The 20,616-nt window shown below is 42.8% G+C and overlaps 1 protein-coding gene across 4 annotated transcripts; it reads right to left on the reverse strand.

Annotated features, from left to right (window-relative positions):
* Nucleotides 1-6,504: 6,504 nt before the first annotated feature.
* LOC106655327 (sodium/potassium/calcium exchanger 4) lies at nt 6,505-20,205 on the reverse strand. Of its 4 annotated transcripts, none has more exons than XM_014375656.2 (9): nt 20,122-20,205; nt 18,144-18,173; nt 11,495-11,668; nt 10,998-11,185; nt 10,619-10,925; nt 8,994-9,131; nt 8,679-8,894; nt 8,474-8,575; nt 6,505-8,011 (listed from the first exon to the last, which is right to left on the reverse strand). In XM_014375656.2, the coding sequence occupies exons 1-9, from the start codon at nt 20,147-20,149 to the stop codon at nt 7,665-7,667; spliced, it is 1,530 nt and encodes a 509-aa protein (XP_014231142.1). In that variant the 5' UTR covers nt 20,150-20,205; the 3' UTR covers nt 6,505-7,664. The 4 variants fall into 4 exon arrangements, with proteins under 4 accessions (XP_014231142.1, XP_014231141.1, XP_023317554.1 ...); XM_014375655.2 differs by having other exon boundaries at nt 10,619-10,928; XM_023461786.1 differs by lacking the exon at nt 20,122-20,205 and adding an exon at nt 19,074-19,183 and having other exon boundaries at nt 10,619-10,928.
* Nucleotides 20,206-20,616: the final 411 nt, after the last annotated feature.

The following is a 20,616-nucleotide window of genomic DNA, read 5'->3' on the forward strand; positions in this document are numbered from 1 at the left end:
GGGGTAGGTAGGTAGGTAGGTAGGTAGGTAGGTAGCGTAGTAGCGCGAGCGAGCGCGAGTTTCATGCATATATAGATGCGGCGCGATATATATATTATAAAAGTATGCATGCACGATATATCTATATTTGCATCGCCAGTATATAGGTAAAAGGTGCGACGAGCGAGCGAGGCATATAGAGAGTACTATATAGAGGGGTAGGGGGGGGGCGGCTGGTGGTGGTGTATGTATGGTAGTACGCGTATAGCGGATGGTATAGAGCGAGCTGCTGGTGGGAGGTTTCATCGTACCCACCCTCACCCACCTCTAGCCTCGTTTGATGCGCACCGCTCGCGCAGCAGCAGCAGCAGCAGCAGCAGCAGCAGTATCCAGAGAGAAAGAGGAAAAGAGACGGGAGGAACGAGAGCGGGTCGCGGGTGCAAGCGAGAGAGAGAGAAAGAAAATCGACGACGACGACGACTACGCGGCGCTTTGCACGCGAGTGACCCGCGCGTATATAAGCGAGCCGCGGCGCAGCAGCAGCAGCAGCGTGTATATATTATATTGATATAGGTCCCCCCATATACGGGGTTGTGCCGTGTGCAGCAGTAGCACACCGCGTGTCGCTAGATATATATGTATGCTAGCTATAGCTATAAGCTAGCTAGCTAGTAGTAGTAGGGGGAGGCTTGGTTGCGGCAAAGGCGCGCAAGACGCCGTCGCATCCGGCGCATGGATCGACTCTCTTTCTCCCTCTCGGCTGCGAACTTTCTGTGTAAGTGTGTGTGTGTGTAAGTTTGCAAGTACGGACACACACACACTCATGCAAAAGCTCGCACAACTTGCGCTATGCACTTTCGCCCTGTTAATGCTAGACACGAGCTTTTATGATTATACACGAGCGCCTACGCTGCTATACCGAGCGCGCGTCGACGATATTGGCTCCATGCGCGAATATGCTTTTGGCTCTTCCCGACTTTTTTTCCGCGCGCGCCTAGCGCGATGAGTAGTATGTGTGTAATATCGCATACGAGCTTCAGCGTATCATATAGCTCGCTATACCAAAAAGCTTCGCAGCAGCAGATTGTTTGCGATTCGCTTCGCGCTGAATGAGGGAAAAAAAATTTATCGACGCATTCGTTTGCGCGAATATCCAAGTCGTTAGATTCGATTGGCTGCGCGTGCAGCTTTTCGGCGCGATTGCCGTTGATTCTGCTGCTGCTGCGAAGCTTTTGAAGTATGTGCGAGCTGCCATACATACGTATGAAAGCGCATGGCCAGCAGCCACCGCCTGTACTGTACTGTATGTAAGCGAGCGGGTCAGCGATCTTGCCCTCGATTTTTCAAGCGCCGAGATTTAGTACATCGGGATTGTATGCACGTATATAATAAGTCTGCGAGATGTGTGTAAGACACGATGATGTCGTCGACGACGACTACCAAGACGACGACGATGATGATATGAGCTTGCGAGCTTTACAAGTCTTTCTTTTCTACTTTCTACTTAACGAAGAACCAACTTCAATTAAGAGGTTTGTTGGATTCCTGGTAGAAATGACCTTTTATGACTAGTTTTGGGCTTACAAAAAAGTTTATTGATTATAAAAGGGCCATTAGAACTGGTCATGTATACTGCTCAAGAGTATAACGTTTTTTTTTCTATTTTGCTATTTAATGGCCATTTTTTGACTGCCTTAATTTACTTTATTTGAAATGTGATTAAATTGAATTTAGTAATTTTATTTTAATAACAATATCGTTAACATTCTATTTGACCTATTAGAAATGAATCCTAGTACCTACTATGAACGTAAATATAAATTTTCAAAAACTTGCTTTTACTTATACACTTATTTTGACTTTGCCACTTGCAGTTTTACAGATAAAGGTACTCGCCATCTACCGGTAAAGACTTAAAGTTATATTATTATGTTTAAACTAGTTGAAAACTGGTCTAAATTTTTTGAAACAATTTAGTTACCATTTTCAGATCACAAATTGCATCACAACTCTACTATTAAAATCGCCAAAAACAAGCCAATCCATGGCAGTGTTTTTTAAATCATTTTAAACGGTCATGATTTGACAAGCATCATCAGGACTTTATTAAACTTTCTATCAGGGCCACGATGTATACGCAGAAGAGTTGAATCGTATGCACTATTTGTATCAAAACGACATAATAATGAACGACTAAAACAATTGCACTAAACTGAAAATAATCGTTCATTTTTTCAGATGAAGTAGAGGCGCAGTTGTTCCGGGCAGCTCTCTGCCTCGCGAGTTTGAGCACTGCAGAGCGTGGCTTAGCGCAAGTACAGCGAACATCTTGTATATCATAAGCGAACCGAAGCGGCCGCGGGGCAACAAACCCCAAACTTCGGAACCAACGTACGTCTGTGTGTGGACACGCCGTTGATACACGATGCAAGTAATGTACGCGTATAACCACATGCACGTTCCGGTATATATACCGTCTGAACGCACTCGCGCTCGTACTACTTGCCGCTGCAGCTCCGAGTCTTGGCGGTTCACCCACGCGCGCTCGCACCATTAGAGCGCGATTGTTTTGTCGTACTGCGCATAACGCACACAATTAAATCTTTTAAACGTACGACGATTCATTTCATAACCAAGTGCGGCAATTTTTTTCTGCTTTTTTTTTTGCGTTGAGCTTTGCAAACCCGTAAAAACGAAATCAATAAAGCAGGATATAGGATAAGTTATATATAATATACACAAAGCATGGCAGAAAAAGAGTCACGCGCGATTTTTCAGTAAGAGAAACGCGCGAGCACGTGATGTGTCCCACGTCTAGAGAGCTAGAGCCGCATGTACATGCTCTATAAATGTATGCGTGTACGTGTGTGTGGGTGTGTGTGCGTGTGTACATACAGGCGACGGGGTCGCGTGCCAATGCTGCGCCGGATTTTTGCAGGTCTGCACCACGCACACACACATACACACACTCGATGCTCGAGTCGCGAGTGTGTGGGTGTCGGTGTTCTGGCTTCCGTGATGCGAATTCTCACTCGGAATATACTGTACATATACTGGAAATATATATAATACAGCCGCACATTCCATATGTATGTGTATCGGATATATTAAAGTAAAGCGAGAGAAGGAAATGCGGCTCCGTTGCCGCTGTATTATATATATAAAATATTGTGTGTATGTGCGACTGCACAAGTGTAAAAGTACACACAGGTATAAGTGTACATGCTTGCAAGAAACATGTGTCCTTTTTGCGAGGATGTAAACGTGCGGCTCGACTCGAATGTAGGTCGAGCCAAATTTTTCTGGTGGATGCAGCATATAATGCACGCAAACGTTTATATTTATTTCGACGAGCCATAATTGTTTCGAGAGTTGAATAATTAGATTCTCTCTCTCTCTCATTTTGCGCAAGAGAGGAGAAAAAAAGCCACTCGAGCTCTCGTTGAATCTCTTTATACACGTAAAGTTTGCGTTTATAATACGTACGTTAACAACGGGCGTCGATGAATGAATTATGAGAAATTATTTTTCCCTCACATTCGGCGCCGCCGCGAATGCCGATGAATCTCTGCAGCAGCAGCACCGCCACACAGCCATCGACCCAGTTTCATTTTTTTTCTTTCATCTTTGTTGAATTTATTTACTTTCTTCTTTTTTGTTTCGACTTTGAAAAATTTAAATTTCCGTATGCACACGTTTTCCATCCTCGATATAATACAAGGGTCTATACGTAACGAATCCGTCTGCATAATGTAATATTTATCCATACATAAACAGCAAAGTTCACTCAATGAAGACATATATAAATAAAATCCATAAAGCGTATTATACCTGTATACCGAGAAACATCGACGTTTCTATCTTTCTCTCTCTCTGCTTCTCTCGGACAATATTGGAATATCGTTTACGAGTAAGTGCAGCAGCTTGTTGTACAGCCGAAAGCTCGCGTATCCGCACAAGCGCGCGCCGAGTGCAGCAGCTTGTACGTACATATTACGTATCTGTGTGTGCGAGTGTGGGTATATGTGTGTGTATGTGGGTGTAGTTAGAGGATATAGACCGCCGCGTACAGAGAGAGAGCCAAGGGACTCATCGGCGCGCCGCATTGCAGAGATCTCAGGCAGCAGTGGCAGCAGCAGTGGCTCGAAGTTCGGTCAAGAAAACGTCACTCTCTCTTTGGAGCAGATGCTTCTCTCGTTTTCCCATGCATACACGTTAAAAAGTCTAGTTTTTGTACAGCAAGCAAGAGTTGACTATCTCGTGTACTTTTTACGCCTCGACTCGTGCATCACGTGTATCATGCGCAATGTTGTTCGTCGTGTTCTTTCTGAGATGTATACATGGTACATCAGCAGCTGCCACTGTACGTGATATATGTACGCAAACTCTCGTCACTCACACCGCGTACATTGTCTTTCGATATTTTTCCACGTGCACCATCATCCGAAAAGTTAACTCCACCCCCAACCATTGACCTCTAAGCGCCGAGGGATTATTCACTCGTAACAATGGGGCCCCGGGAATGTAAGCGCGGCAACTCTCCAGCCGCGAGCTTTGTTCCCTAAATAAGCGTTCACGTATACGTATACGTACGCATTTTTGAGAAAGCTACTCTCTCGCATACGTGCGTTATGTACATACGTACGTGCATGCCCTCTGCTCTCAAAAAGGAGCTCTGGCGTGCGCGCAGGCTTTTCAATTTTCGTAAAACGACAAACGCAGCACACACAGCAGCAGCAACGCTTTTGCGATAAATAAGCTCGAAAATTACATCCTGTTACGTATATGCATTGCTCGCATTTTTTCTTTTTTGGGCTAATATAAAAAATTCTTAGTGGATTCAAATTTTGAATTTCAAAGCTTAACGATGAACTTTCATATGAAAACTCGGTATAAAATAAGTGTTAATTAATTTATTTTACGTGAAAAATACTTTTCATCGTTAGAATACAATTTAGGGCTGTTAAAAAACAAATGATAAAAAAAAATAAAATGTAGACAACTACTCTTATTGCTAGTGGAAATTTCACGTTAAATTATTTGAAGTAAATGATTTAGTAAATGAAACAAATTGGTTGTAACACAAATAAGTATATGGAGTTATACAATGTTTTCTATGAAATTAACAAAAATCATAACTGAGATCTTTGCTTGAATAATGAAATGCCTCTTCTGCTACTAAAAATAGTTCAATGCTTCAAGAGTACAAAGAGTGTAGGTGAAAACGCCTCGTCATCTTAAAACAAGGTCTCCCTCTCTCTGTCTTTCTTTCGCAGAGTGATTTTCAAGTGCATAAATATTTTGGCCTCTCGCGAAACCTGAAAAAGCAAATAGCTACTCGAAGATTCCCTCCGGTGGAGATGGGCTTTATAAGCAAGGAAGAGACGAAAGTTTTTGGCAGCCGACTCTCTGCACAGAGTCGAAAACAACGACGTCAGACACGCACGCTAAGCTCGACCTACAGATTCGGGTGCACACTGCACACACAGAAACTTGATTCTCTCTCTCTTTCTCTGCTTTCCTGTCGGTACACTGCAGCGCAGGAATCGAGAATAGGTGACACAACTGTAGCTGGAAAACGTCGTTGCTCCCGTTGCGTTTCGACGAGGACGAAATAAAAATACGTCAGTTTGGAATAAGCTGCCAAGTGAAAATAAATAAGCTGAAGCAGCTTGTCGGTAAGTATTGCACTTGTCCGTATACGTATGCGCGCGGGCTTATACTCGTTGGTATTAATTATAGATTTTGATATTTTTCATTGTGTCACGAGTTCTTGCGCGCACGCCAACGCGTTAGTCGGGAAATTTAATTAAAACTCTTGTTTTTAATTATGTCTCGCGCGCGTGAATAATGCCCGGATATAATGGCGAACTTTGTCTCGTTTCGCAGAAAAAAAATGAGCTGTCGGTCGCGCGAGAATCTGCCGCCTGCGACATATGCGAGCTCGTGTACGTACGCCACCACGTTTTTATCAATAATTCGGGTGAAATCGAACTATTCGTACACGATGGTAGCAAACCAAATCTGTCTGCGCACACACACGCTTCGAACTTAATATCCATTCAAACGAAAGAGAGAGAGAGAGAGACAGAGGTAAAAACAGAAAAAAATAGACAATCGTGATTTATAACTTTTCATCCCGTTCGTTCGTTTGTGCATATGTGCGCATTTTCGTATATCTCTCGGTGATGTTACTCGTCGGTCCGTCGCTCGTCAGGAATGCAGCGGCAGCAGCAGCAAGAGTCACAGCCAGAAGCAAGAGTATAGGTAGCATCTGCCGCAGCGGCGTCGCTTTAGCGCCGAAGAGGAAGAGGAGGAGCTCTGAAAGTTTTATCACGACTCGCGCAGAATGAAAATTGAATCCGGCAAAGGTGTCACCGGCTTGTGTTTTTGGTTCGCTTCATTTTTCTTGTGCTTTTTTTGTTATCTTTGTAACTTTTTATTAAACGATAATCGTAGGAAATAATAATATATACTTTTTCGAAATAGTTGATTTTTTTTCTATACATAAGTTTTAGGCATTTACAACGTCGCTTAACCATCGTGTACACGTCCATCGTGAGATTTTTATACGTCTCGTATCGAATATAAATTGTAACAATGAATGACGATAAATTTTTCCTACGCGCCAAGTGAAACATTCTATTTTAAAATGATTTTTTTTTATCCTCCTTATTTTTAGAGCTAACATTGTCACGTTTTCGTGGCTACAATGGTTAAAATCAAATATATATCACTATAATATAAATATATTAGTAAATGGAGCGAATCTTATCGATATACAACTAAATGTGAGGCCAAAATGAGTCAAGAATATAAACTAAAGGAAACTTAAACGTTACCATAAATATTGATACATATTATAATCTGTGAACGAATAATCCTTATTCTTACTAATAATTACGGTTTGAATTGATGTAAAAAAGAAAAAGAAGTAAAGCCACATAAAACGTCATAATGAGATTCAATGTAAATTCAGATAATTATCACCATAATACACTTTGTGCATCATCGCTACATTCTCAATTGCTTTACGAAGAAAAATTTTAGCTTTTTTTTTTAATAAGTTGAGAAATTCAATTAAAACAATGAGAAAAAAAGCGAAATGGAGCACTTATAAAAATTTAAATAAATAACTTACAATATAATTTTATTATACAATCTGAAGGATTTGGTAACTGAATTTTTCTTTGGTTTCGACGGATTCTGTCTTTCCTTTGTTAATTTCGTTTCATAAGAGAACAAAATCTATCATATTTCTCATAAAGTTTTTCATTAAAATCATAAATCGAATACTTGGTGTCATGGTAGGTAAAAATCTCGTCTCGCGACAGCATAATCCTCTCGTAGTACATAAAATAAAAGTAACTTAAATCTGTCGATCCACCGCGAAGGGATCGTTCGAGAAAGCAAAAAAAAGAGAGAGAGACAGAGCGAAAGATAGAGAGAAAAAGAACGTCATCTTCGTCCCGCGCACGTCTCCGCGGCAGTATTACACATCTCTCTCTGTCTTTTTCTTCGATATCGTGAAAAACAAAACGTGCCCCCTTCCGCGTTTATTAATATTATATAAGCCTCTCTCCCTCCCTCGAGAGAAAGAGAGAGTCACTCGATCCGCATTTGCACAAATACATGATGTATTATTTATAAAATAAAAATAATTCGTCGTCGTCTCTCCGTGTCCATTATCCGGCCCTCGATCTCGGACAAGTCGGCAGATTCACCCTGAAGAAGACGTTGAGCTCGATGAGGGTGGCGAGTATCAGGAAGACGGCGTACATGCAGAGGCAGGCGCGGCCCACTTTGCGATCCAGCTGGAAGCGATTCGTGGCGAAGGCCACGTAGAGCAGCAGCAGCGTCGACAGCAGCGATATCGCGCTGTACTCCAGGCCGCCCGAGTTGATGCTGATGTAGTGCTGGCCCTTGAGGGTGGGCGCGAACGACGACTTGATGAGCCAGGGCAGCCCGAGACAAAGCAGTATGTCGAACGTGTTCGAGCCGATGGAGTTGCTGATGCCCATCGAGCCGTGGCCTGACGGACAGAGAGAGAGAGAGCATCGAGTATTTTTTTTTCAATTAGATTGAGAAACTGACCCGTAGAAATAGAAACTGATAGAAATGCTCAACATTTTATGGCTTATTGTTTTTGGGGCAACGAAAAGTGCTCTTAGACATAAGAATCCTTTTATGTCTAATAATAAAGGAATGTACGAATGAACTTAATTCTTACAAAACCAAGTTTTGACTTATACGATTATTTGTACTTAGCCACTAGCAGATTAACAGAAATAAGGTACTCGCCATCTGGTAGCGAAAGATGGAAGTTGTATTGAGAGGTTAAAACCTCGTTCGATTTATAATTTCCCGGTCATTTGAAATACTCTCAATATTTTTAACGTGATTGCAATAATAAAAAACACCAAGCTAATTTAAAACATTTTAAACGGTAATTTTTTGTTCAGCATTTCTACCAACGAAGGAGTAAAATTTTTACCTTGCTTGGCGACGATGACGCTCGATACGGCCTCCGGGACACTCGTTCCGGCTGCCAGAAATGTAATGCCCATGACGGAGTCGGGGATTTTCAGCGTGTCACCTGGAAAAATCACACAATTTTTTGTCATACATCATCCATACTCTATATCCATTCCAGGTGAAGTTCGTGCAATGATTGAGAGGCGGAAACAAAACTAGGTTACCTATGATCGTTATCATCCAAGCGACGATGTAGCTGAGCGAGCCGATCCATATGATGCACATGAGAAATGTGACTGGGAACCATTTTTTAAATTTCGGCTTGTCGCAGTCCGGTATCGTGCACATGAAGATAAGATGAATGGGCCAAGTGATGATCCACGTGGTCTTCCGTATCCAGCCGGCCTTCGAGGGCCAGACCGTCAGCTGGTACTCGTACTCTGTGCGCGGCGGGAGGATATTTTTTTCTTTCTTTCATTCTATTTTACTCGCTGTAATTTATACGCCGAGGCTAGCGCGGAGTAGAGGATAAAACTTACCAGACTCCTTGTCCTCTTGAGTTTTTGTCACCCCGTTCTGGAGAGGCACGTCGATCGTCGCAATTTGCTCCGCGCGCTCCACGGCGGACGATTGCAATTTATCAGATCCCGATAAGTGAATTTCGCCCGCCGCATCACCTGCGAGAAATCGATACTATAGAGAGAGAGAGAGAGAGAGAGAGAGAGAGAGAGAGAGAGAGAGAGAGAGAGAGAGCGATTTGTTCTTTTCTACCTCGGCCTCTCACGAACTTTTTAATATAATTATCGATCGATCGACGAACACGCGCGGGGAAAAAAGTTCGAAACGTCCCTATAATAAAAATGCTCAACATTAATTATGATCTAATGCGAAAAAATGGCTGTTTAAAACGTTTTAAAATTCATTCCTATTACTTGGCTTTTTTGGCGATTTTCTATTACAATTATATTAAAAAATATTAAGCACATTTTAATGACTTGAAAATGACAATTCAATAGTTTCAAAAAATTTAGACCAGTTTTCAATTCAATCACTTTAAATATGATATGATAATACCACTTTAAGCATTCACCACTAGTTGGCGAGTAGCTTCATTTGTAAATCTGCAAGTGGCGACGTCAAAATAATTCTATAAGTCAAAACACGGATATAACCGTCAATAAAGCTGTTGGAGATTTATATGAAGAGCACAACGCATTTTGATTATAATTATCACGAATTTCATGTAGTCAAAAATTGATTAAATGGAAAAAAATCCTATCATATTATATGGTCATATAATGTTGAAAAAACTGTACGCTGTTGGTTACTACAAGTCCAGTTCTATTGACCCTATTTTGAATATCCAAGAAACTTTTCTGTTGGCCAAAAACGATATCTTTAAAATGTTGAACATTTATGCCAGGAATTTTAAACTATAAAGGAAGGCGATGAGAATTTTCGCATGAACAAAAATAACAAGTCGTGCAGAATACTTTGTGTTACATAGATTTTGCCACTTGAAATCGAAGCTTGGTTCGCTCGTATAGTGTTGTATCGATTTTAAATTAACGCAAAAAATAACAAGATTCCAATGAGTTCAAATCATGCGTGCGTACGTACGTACGTACGGTCATCAGTGCTCAAATACCGAAAGTTCTATCACGTAGTGGAGCCCACTTGAAATCAATCACGAATTGCTATATATGCTGTCCGAGAGCATGGTCGGCAATAAAGTAAAATAAAGTATGTTGAGAAAGAGAGAGAGAAAGAGAGCCGAGCGGTCAAGAGGCAAACATTATGAAATTTCGTTTCATTCGTTTTCTTTTTTTCTTTTCTCTCTCTCTCTCCCTCTCTCTCTTTCTCTGTCTCTCACTCCTCCAGTTCACGAGGCGCGTGCATGTATATAAAATCGACGATAATAAATCTTTACGCCAGCTAAATTACATAACGTACGCTTGGATTATGATCTAATAGGCGATAAATCGAGTATACGCGCGCGCGCGAACCAAAAAAAAACAGAAGAAAAAAAATGTTACACCGAGTCGAGTTTCTCGCTGTACACTCAGGTAATTCACCGCGAGCGATAAATAATATTTTCCACGGCTCGCTAATAGTACTTAAACTAATAAACAAACGCGATCTTGGATCGATGTTTTGAATTCACCTGGTCGCGCAGGAGGATTGCTCGTTTCGTTCTCCGCTCCACTGCTCCCGCCACCACCAGCACCTCCGCTCTGCTGCTGCTGGACTGCGGTCGTCGCGGCGACGGAACTCTTCCGGCGAAACCTCGCGCAGCGCTGAAACGACTTGTCGTAGTACATGATGGCTATGTAGACGATGTAGAGCAGGACCAGGCAGAGCGCCTCGTACCACTCGACCCTCTCGTCGTGGATGATGCAGATGAGGATGGCCACCGTCACGCCGTAGGCGAGACAGTCCCGACTCACGGGCCACCAGTCGAGCGGCACGACCTGCTGCACACAGACACGCGCTGCATTAAAGCCCTCTGTTTTTCGAGCGTCGGACGTTGTGGTCACACATACCATACCGGCGCCGATGCCGCAGCAGGCCGGCACCGCGAGGATATTGAAGACGGCCGAGCCGACGATCGTGCCGACGCCGATGTCGCCCTCCGTGATGAAAGTACCGATTGCGTTGACGAAGAGCTCGGGCGCCGACGTCGCCGCGGCCATGAATGTCGCGCCCGCCACGTCTTTTGACATTGACAGCGCTGAGAGAGAGAGAGAGAGAGAGAGAGAGAAAACGAGATAAACACATTTATTTTATAAACAACAAATTGACGATCGTTTTTTGCACCTACTTCTTCGTCACTTTTATCGGTGCATTTCAAGTGCCTCGTCGGCTTTATGTTTGCACTTTACTTTACTATAGATTATTGAGAGAGATCGACTCGGATAATGAAAAGGTACAATGCCACGTGAGCAATTATATGGCGGTATATAATAGCAAAAACATGTTTTCGTAATGTCTTATTGTCAATTAGTAAGAATGCAAACAAATTAACTGTATTTATACTTGCCATGGCATATTTTTTCTACGGCAGGTACGAAAAATTTGTCGCATACTACGGCTAAGGCGACGAATAAGTAGAGTGAAACGAGAACATGGACGACGACGGCGCCTGCCTGCCTCTGCTGCTCGTCGAAGAGATCGTGCGGAAAGTCCTCGATCGCCGGCGGCGTGCAATTGGTCCCTTTGTTGTTGTTGTTGGTTGTTGGTTGATTCGTTTGTTGTTTTTTTTTTCGACGGAGATGATGCATGAAATGATAAAATGCAAAAAAATTTTTGATGAAAAAATAAACGTATCGGATATGGAACGTCGAAGCGCGGTTACCATCGGGAGCTTTGCTTATTATTCTTCCTCTCATCGGTCGACGACGACGATCGAAATCATTTTCTACTTCGAGTAGTTGTATATATAGGCTTAAGCAGAGAAGTTTTTGTTTATTCTTCGAACTTGGGTGGAGAGAGAGAGCAGTGGCTTATGAGTATTTCCGGGATATATACCTCGCTCACGAACTTGAAAGCTCGCCCCCAATATTTGCCCGCGTGAGCAGCTCTCGAGTGTGCGTCTCTCTACCACCGGCGGCGTCGCAATTGAATACATATACCGTGTGGGCGTCTCGGAGCTTTTGTTTCGAACGAGGCACGTTTCGAGAGTAAGAGAAAGAAAGAAAGTAAGTAAGTAAGTAAGTTAGTAAGCAGTCATAAACGTGAGAAAGTTTTTTAATGGACCCGAACAATCGATTGGTCCGTACTCGATATCGAGGAATCAAAGATGCAGATCGATAAAAGCTCGCGTTGCGTAACACGAATCGTTTTGTGTTTATTGATTTCATCGTGTTAATGAAATCGCAATATTTACCTCTATCAATCGGATATTTTGCTCTTAATGAAAAAAAGAGAGAGAGAAAAAATTCGAACGATTTCGCAAGGAAAAAATTGCATTATTTGCATTTCCTCGCGAGCCGATAACGTCGTGCGAGTCGTCGGCTGTTTATATAGATTGGCAATAGACCGTATATATATACGCGGCTACAATAATATATCCATACGAAACATTCGTCGATGACACCTGTGCGATTGCCAACTGCATCGTGTCTCGTGGTATTCTCCCAGGTATACTACTACTATATAGACTTGCTGCAGTTTCAAGCGCGCGTTAAAATCATAATTTCGTCGTGTACATGCCTGTCTGCGTACAATAGAATACATATAGCGTATAGAATACAATAGAATACATATAGCGTATAGAACGCTATCGTCTAGAAGTATTTCTCAATAGTCTCGATATAAAATATTACGATATTATGTCAATTCGCGCGTTATTGGACTAAGGCGCGATGACGATAAGGATCTGCGTCGCGGCGACGTCGCTCGATGATGATCGTCGTCGGTTATATACCGCAACGACGTCGTCTACGTCGACGTTGCTTTATTGCCGTATGATAGAGTAAGAGAGGTAGCATAAAAAATCATCCGCGCGCGCGTGGAGTCGTCGAATAAAATCGAATGCAATAACAGGCGCTCGTTGCGCGTTTCACAGATTAACTCGAGCGACGAAAAAAAACAGCTTTTTTTTCTTCGTTTTATCGTGCGCCAATACACTTGCGGTTCAGCGTATACGTCGCGCGTTTCCATATTACTTTTTATCGCGCGTTAATGCATTGTTTGTAAGTGTGTGTGTGAACAACATCTGGAGAGTTTTCACGCAAAGTTGCGAGAGAAAAAAAAGAAAAAAGTCGGCTTCTGAGCCGAAATGCTGCTAACTAACTTAGCGAGCCTCTATAAAACCGCCGCCCCGCACATATCCGAGCTATCTCGAAAAAAAGAGAGAGGCACTCGTTACGCCCTCAATCTTTTCATTATGTATTTTTCTCTGCCCCCCTGTGCTTCTGCTCTCGCGCCTTGCTCGGTCTCGCGCTATCTCATTAGGCACTTTTCTACCGAGTTTTACCGAGAGATTGCCTAGCTAGCTGCGAGGAAAAGAAAAAGTCGAGCAAAAAAAAGCGAAAAGTTTGTGTGAAACATTTTGTGGCCCTCTCTACTCTCGACGCGTATATTTCGAGGGAAGTTAAAACATCGTCGTCGGAAGTGGACAAGAGCCAAACTGTATTTGGTCGAAAATTTAAGGAGAAAGAAATTGCGACCTTAGCATCTCTCAAACCGGCGTCACTTTCAAACGCGAGCTTTGCAATGAAGTTGTGAATTTAACTACTACTAATAGACTCTAAACGTAAACAAGTTACATAGGCGTGTGCCATCGCTCGAATGCAACTTCCAGTCCCGCGAGAAAATCTTAACGCCGGCTCGTCAATCGGGTAAATAAACAGATCGCAATCGCGATAAGTTTACCGTGCAGCAACAGCATATCGAAGCTTGCACGCATCGCTGGCTTCAAAAGCTCGAGAGAGTCGACGCTCGGTTTTCTCGCACGATCGAGCGCGCGACCGCACACATGTATAAGTGACGAACTCGTATCGGCGTACATTACACGCATTACACATGGGGCGAGGCAGAGCGAGACGAGGCGGAGGGTTAAACGAAAAAAAATTGAAGAAAGCCATTTAGAGATAGATATATGGAGAGTCTTTGCACGCGTCGGTATGCCTCGCTCGCGTGCGCCAGCTATTAAATGTGCGGCGCAGCGAATTGCCGACGTTAATTGTCGCATATCATATGCGTGTGTATAATGCAGGCATGAAATACCATGAGTTCCATGCGCTGACATATATCGCGGCGAATTCCGTACCATCACTTGAAACATTATCGAAATTTCTATGACTATTTGCTGCTGCTGCTGGTTTTTTTTTTCGTTGCTCAATGAGAGAGAGAGAGATTGGACGTGTGCGTGTGTGACGTATAATATACGAGCGTGTTGCAACGCGTGTTTGACGATAGTAGTATACATAATCGGAGCGAATCGCGCGCACGAGCCAACGATTGATTCAATAGGATACACCGAGCATCGAAAGAGAGGCATGAATATATATACACCTGCGGCTATCGTGTTTACGGATGCGCTGACTGACTGTCCGACTGCGTCTATACCACTCCCTAAAATGGGAACGTTTAACGCGTGTCTGCGCAGCGCTCGCGTCTATACGCTCATCATCATCGTGTGTGTGTATTATATGCACAAAAGAGACTCCGCTGCGCTCTATGTGTATTGGCATGCAATGAGGCCACTATATAAGATAGCGCCCGACGCGCACCGCGTCGATGCTTCGAGCCTATACATAATGTAATGCGGCATGTGCCAAACACATACGATATACAGCATGCGCATGTCCGAAACATCGTCATTATACACCTTCCAGCTTATGTGCTAGTATATTATCTGCAATTTCACCGGAATCGAGAGATCGTCGCGGTGCAACGATAAAATTTCACACCTATAGTCGGTTGAATTTCCCGAAGTCTGCTTTTTGCATGTCTTTATGCCATGTTCTTAAACTAGTGAAGATGAGCCAAAACTGGCTCGGTCGTTCATTCAATATTATTGTAATCTTTTTGATTGGACATAAAAATTTCAATTTTTCAGTGCCAGTTAAATTTGCCGTGAAGATATACATGCCAAATATCACATCCGTGGCATGTCTACACCTCAAAATCAACTCTATTCGCATATACCATGCATTCTCATAAGCACCTGGCTCCATAATAACTACGAGACCAGCTTCTATACATCCAAAGTAAAGTTTAAGTCTATCATAGGGCTTTGAAAAATGTTTTTATAGAATTTCCCACACAATTGAAAAATATCTCGGATTTTAATTATGCTTCTGAATAATTTCAAATATACCGCCTGCTTTGGGTCGTTAACTCGTTTTTGATGTCCCTACATACTTAAATGTTAAGTATTATAACCCAGCTTTCGATTGGTGTAGGTTGCGGGTTCAAATTTTACATTTTAGCTATGCAGCGATAATTATTCTATTGGAAAATTCACGTGCGTCAAAACTGTCACCTCCGTGGAATTGAATATCTCGAACTATGGTCATTATTTATAACCGCTCGCCCCGTCAAAAAACTCGTTTTTCATGACCGAATTTCGGATTGTACGGAAAATGTTGTGGGTTTCTTATTTTTTATACTTAGTTGATCAAAGCAGTGATTTGTCACCTCCGTAACCGAAAATAGTCAATTTTAAGCATAAAATTGGACCTAATTTTCGTAAAACGAAATCTCAAGGTCCCAGATTCAATGATTACTTATATTTTATGGATAAAAAAAGGGTAAACTAGTTCGCGCCGCTCAGTGTGAAAAAAATTCTTCACCATTTTTTCATTTTCTATACCCGAAAAAGCAGACTTGGGGAGAATCAAGCAAGAAGAAGACACAAATTTCATTTAATACTACGCTTTGACTTATACAATTATAATGACTTAGACACTTGCAGATTTACAGAAATAAGGTACTCGCCATCTAGTGGTGGGTGCTGGATTTAATTACGATTCAATTTTCATAAAGTTTCGGAGCAAATAAAGTTGTAAGACTCATTAATTTTCATCATAGCTTTTATATAAAAGTATTTTTAATAAAATTCAATATAAGCCACTTTAATTCCAATGGTTGATTTTATATTAAATCTGCATGATAAATATACAATGTTTTTTTAAACATTGTAGCAAAGGAAGATTCTGGTTATTGACGAAGCTGTCTGTATAGGTAGGTTAATCTAGAAAAATTGCGAACGATCAAACAAAAGAAAGTGCCACTCGAAGATCAAACACCTCGTTCGTTGAAGTATTTAAACATTATAATGTTCTAGAAAGCGATAAGATACAAGACAACGGAAGGACGCACAGCACACGTGCATTATTAAAGACGTGTACCATAGCCGAAGAAAAAATGCGAAGGGTCTCGTAGACGCAAACATATTCGTCGGGAGAATATGATCCCTTTAAATAAAAAATTGTTTGCAAATGTACTACGAAATTAGCCGAAGAAGGACTCCAGAAGCGTATCAAGGTATACTCGCTGAAAGCTCCATACAAGACGTTTACATTCACGGTGCACGATTCGGAGCTACATCGTCTCTCGGTGACACGATGCGAGAACCATAAGTGCATATCGACACTTAGCCAGGCGCGACTCGTGGAGATATACGTACGCAAACATACCGTAGTACCGTATTTGCTCGAGGCCTTCTAGCCACATGTAGCCGTCGCAGGCCGCTGCGTATCGAGGCATCGCAAGCTCGTCGCCCGAAGAGAGATAAATTTACAGGATAGCTTCTCTCTACTTCTGGCCCGTACATGTGTGCAAATGTGCGCGTGCGTACGTTAGTGGTGTGCAGTCGGTCGTCGAGCAGCCGGCCACAGCAAGAGAGGAGACGCGTTATATCTAGTTTATGCGAAGCTAACATTAGAGGCTCGTATGTATATTGAATGCGCGCGCGAGACACAGAGAACTGCTGCTGCTGCTGGCGGGCAGGCATATCTGCAGTCTCTCGGGACTGCACTCATTGAATGAGCAGAGAGCAATTTAGCATTCTTCTTTCGAGCTGGCTGCTGCTCTCTCGACTCTTAACTCGGCTAGGAAGTCGTGTACCGCTATATAGGCAGCATAGGTGATAAGAAGCTGCTGTATTCCCCCCCGAGCAGCCCGTCTTTTCTGACGTTCTCGATCGCGAGCTTTTCTCGAAAGCTCCGCAAGCGAAATCGATGATCGAGGGATACGGATACGGGGCCAATCGAGATCGCGCAAGGTGATATACCTCGTTCGCCCAAAATTATTCGAAAAGCGAGCGCGTTACGTACGACCTTACAGAGCTCTTGGAAATTTTTCCATCGGAAAGCTCGAGATGCAAAATTTCGGGGAAATGGTACTTTTTCAAGAAGCTGCTACTCCTTCTGGTACTTTTTATGAGAACAGATAAAAGAAGCTCGATAAAAGTCACGTTTGATGGAAGATCGTAACCAGCTTCTCGTGATGGAAAGTTTCCTTCTCGCGAGCGAGCGAAAATAAGCCGCGGGTAAAAAATGTGTTACGCTCGAGCTCGAGCTAAAGGAGTCACGATGTTTCGGCTCAAAATTACTTTTTTTTCATACTGGAATATTATTTCTTTTTTTCGAGGGCAATTGATTATGAAAAACAGTTCGGTAAGTATTTGATATCGATCGATATACTTTCCGGTTAGCTTTTGTTTAATAGCTCAAAAGGATATAACCAATAAAAAAAAACTTTCGACATCGGAATAATTGTTACTATCTCACCCGTGGCGAAGTCGCCGATATCCGTTCCGATCAATAGCCAATTGGATCTTTTTTTTTATTCGAAAAGGAGAAAAAATCGTCAAGGTTCGTTGACTCGTCGTCGTCGTCGCAGTAGTTGCCGTCGGCTCTAACTTGATTTATATAAGTAATAGGCAAATGTAAACGAGCGTGTGTGTGTGTTTTACGAAGCCTGCACTAACAAACTTGTGCGCGCGTCAGGATTATAATAAATCACTGTCACCCAATTTTATCCATAAATATTTTTTGTTCGTCGTTGCGTGCTCCCGCCTTTCTTTCACCGATCACTGTGATGTTATTTTTTTTTTGCCCCTCTATCTCGTACACGTGCACGTGCGCTCCCGCGCGCATTTTTTTTTCTTTTTTACTCCTCGTCAATCCAAGCTTATAAGGGGAAGATGTTACCGTGTAACTGAACGTCAAACACACCATTGATAGTTCGATGTTGATCGATGTAACCTGTCATAACAGAGAAAAAAGACGACTTAATAAATTGATCATGAACAGCAGCATCAGCGCCAGCGGTTGCCGGAGCTTGTGTAAGCTTTCGCGAGCTTTCGTGTTTTATTTTTTATTTTCTCGTGTAAATTATTGAGATTTCTCTCAAGCTGATGAGCATGACGATGAGGATGAATGATGAGAACGTTTTTAAAGCGCAAAGCTGAGTCGATGTGTTCGACTCGAGCACACGGTACATGCAGCATACGTTTGCACACACAGAGCCGCACGCAGACATAAGTACGTATACATAAGAGATACAAGCGTGCGGCATTTGAATTGACGTGAACTGTGAGATAAACTGGCGGTAACCTTATTCTTCTGATTGAACGAATTAAACTTTTCTACTGTGTGTGTGCTTGAGACTTGGCGGTAAAATGCTATCTCGTGGCGAAAATGAGGGGATTATTATCGTCGTCGAAGGATCGCGTGCGTATAAGACGGATCACACATGTAGTCGGCGAACCCGCGCTAATTCAATCCAATATGTACAATATAAAATACGACGAAGCCTGAGTCGATGATATGCGTGCCACGCGAGTGCGAATGACATCTTATTGCATTATCTCTTATTAGACGCGGTGTGTGTGCGTAGGAGGTGGCGATTACGATGGGTGATTATAAATTGGGTCGAAGCGATCTTTGAACTTTCTTTACAATCGAAAAATTAGATATTGTCGTGCGTATGCCTCTTTTGTGCATAGAGGATAGAGCATTGCGTTAGCTTGCAGCTAGAGCCGCACAGAGATAGAGAAGAGATAGAGAGAGAGAAAGATGCAACAAAGGTAGTTTTATCCATTTTATTCATCATGTTTCATTCGTCACTAGGCAATCTAGATCCGTGCGTGTGAGAGCTCGTACGTGTGTAGGCAGCGGCAGTTGGCAGCTCGACGTCGGCACTCAAGAGTCTCGAGCTTTTTTTCGAAGCTCTCAAAATTAAATGCACGCACAAATTTTCAGACGCAGCACAACAACGCGTACATGCAATCGGCACACTTCGATGGATTTTGATTGCGGCACACTTTCGATCTTTTTTTTTCGCGCACTTTATGTCCGTTACGCACTACCGTCGTACATTGTGTATAATAGAGTTCCTTTTAAATTCGTCGGTCACGTGGAGCTCGCATCGTTATATAGAGAGAGAGAGAACAGTCGGGCCCGTGTATTATAACAGCTCTCTTCGGGCACTCTCGAGAATTGCAGCGGCGGCGACGGCTCTGGCTTTGGTCACGGAGTCTCGAACAGAAATTCCGCTGACAAAATCACTATGTTTCTCTCTCTTTCCTCGGTTGCTAGATATATACGTGTAACACAGTTTTGCGCCGAGGCGAGAGAGTTTTGTGCACGTTATACTTACCGGGGTGCTCTCTCTCTCTCTCTCTCGCTGCAAGCCCGTAATTACAAGGTAAACTAGACTTGAATAGAACAATAAGAAGGAAGAGGAAAATGGCGAGTGAGAGAGAGAGAGAATGAATGTGACTTTGCGAGAGTGAAAGAGATGGGGCAAAGCATTTTAAAAGTATATAAAGCTGCTGCTACTGTCGCTGAAAGTAAGCTCCGAAAGCTTCGCCTCGAGCCGCGGCTGCTGCTGCTGCTGCTGCCGAGTCGTTAAGGATTAATAGAAGCCAGAGTGGATGCACTTTTTTTTCTTCTTTTTCTACTTCTCTTTTGTATATATATTGTCTCGTCTCGAGCCGAGTATTAAACTCGATTGCGGGTAATGTTTATGATAAGAGCACAAGCCAGATATGTAATTGAAAAGAACATTTTTCGTTTTTGTCGTGGATGTTGATGTTGTTGTTGTTATCTTTGTTGTTTGAAATAAAAAATGAAAGAAATGAAAAGCCGAAGCAGAGAAGCCACGAGCGATACGGAAAGGTGAGTTTTGTTGAGAGAAACAGAGACCAACCTCCTCCTAGGTTGGACGTCGAATCCATGCTGTCAATCCCGTTGTCGCACACATACTACGTTAAACAACACAACCTACGAGAAGTCGGACATCGTTTGTTAGAGAATCGCTCCGATCGTTCCAGGCCAGGCCCCTTCCTCGCGACCCTCGGCCTGTACCGACCAGCTCTGCCACTCTGTCTCTGTTTCTCTCTCATTGTGTCACCGGGCTCTCTCTCTCTCTCTCTCTCTTTCTATGTGGCTTACTGCATTATGTTTTATACGTGTGTCGATGTATGCGCTCGCACGGCACAGACACACGCACAGCATCAACATCTCTCTCGCTCGCTCGCGTAATTTTGCTCTTTGCTCGCTTCAACTCCTACTCGGCTCTCTTTATACATACCGAATACGTGTATTGTACATTTATACATACAGAGAAATAATATATACGTGTGCGTATCTGTGGTACCTACGGGCGCGCACTTTGCAAGCTGTGCCGCTTATATGTCTCTCT

This window comes from Trichogramma pretiosum, unplaced genomic scaffold (genome assembly GCF_000599845.2).
Source record: "Trichogramma pretiosum strain Unisexual culture from Peru unplaced genomic scaffold, Tpre_2.0 scaffold12, whole genome shotgun sequence".
Classification (NCBI taxonomy): domain Eukaryota; kingdom Metazoa; phylum Arthropoda; class Insecta; order Hymenoptera; family Trichogrammatidae; genus Trichogramma; species Trichogramma pretiosum.

Coding starts and splice junctions, on each gene's coding strand:
- LOC106655327 (XM_014375655.2), bottom strand. CDS start 20,149: ATGGATTCGACGTCCAACCTAGGAGGAG. Junction 8,895..8,993: donor TCAAGAGGACAAGGAGTCTG/GTAAGTTTTATC, acceptor CGCCGCGCACAG/AGTACGAGTACCAGCTGACG. Junction 8,012..8,473: donor CGTCATCGTCGCCAAGCAAG/GTAAAAATTTTA, acceptor TCTGTCCGTCAG/GCCACGGCTCGATGGGCATC.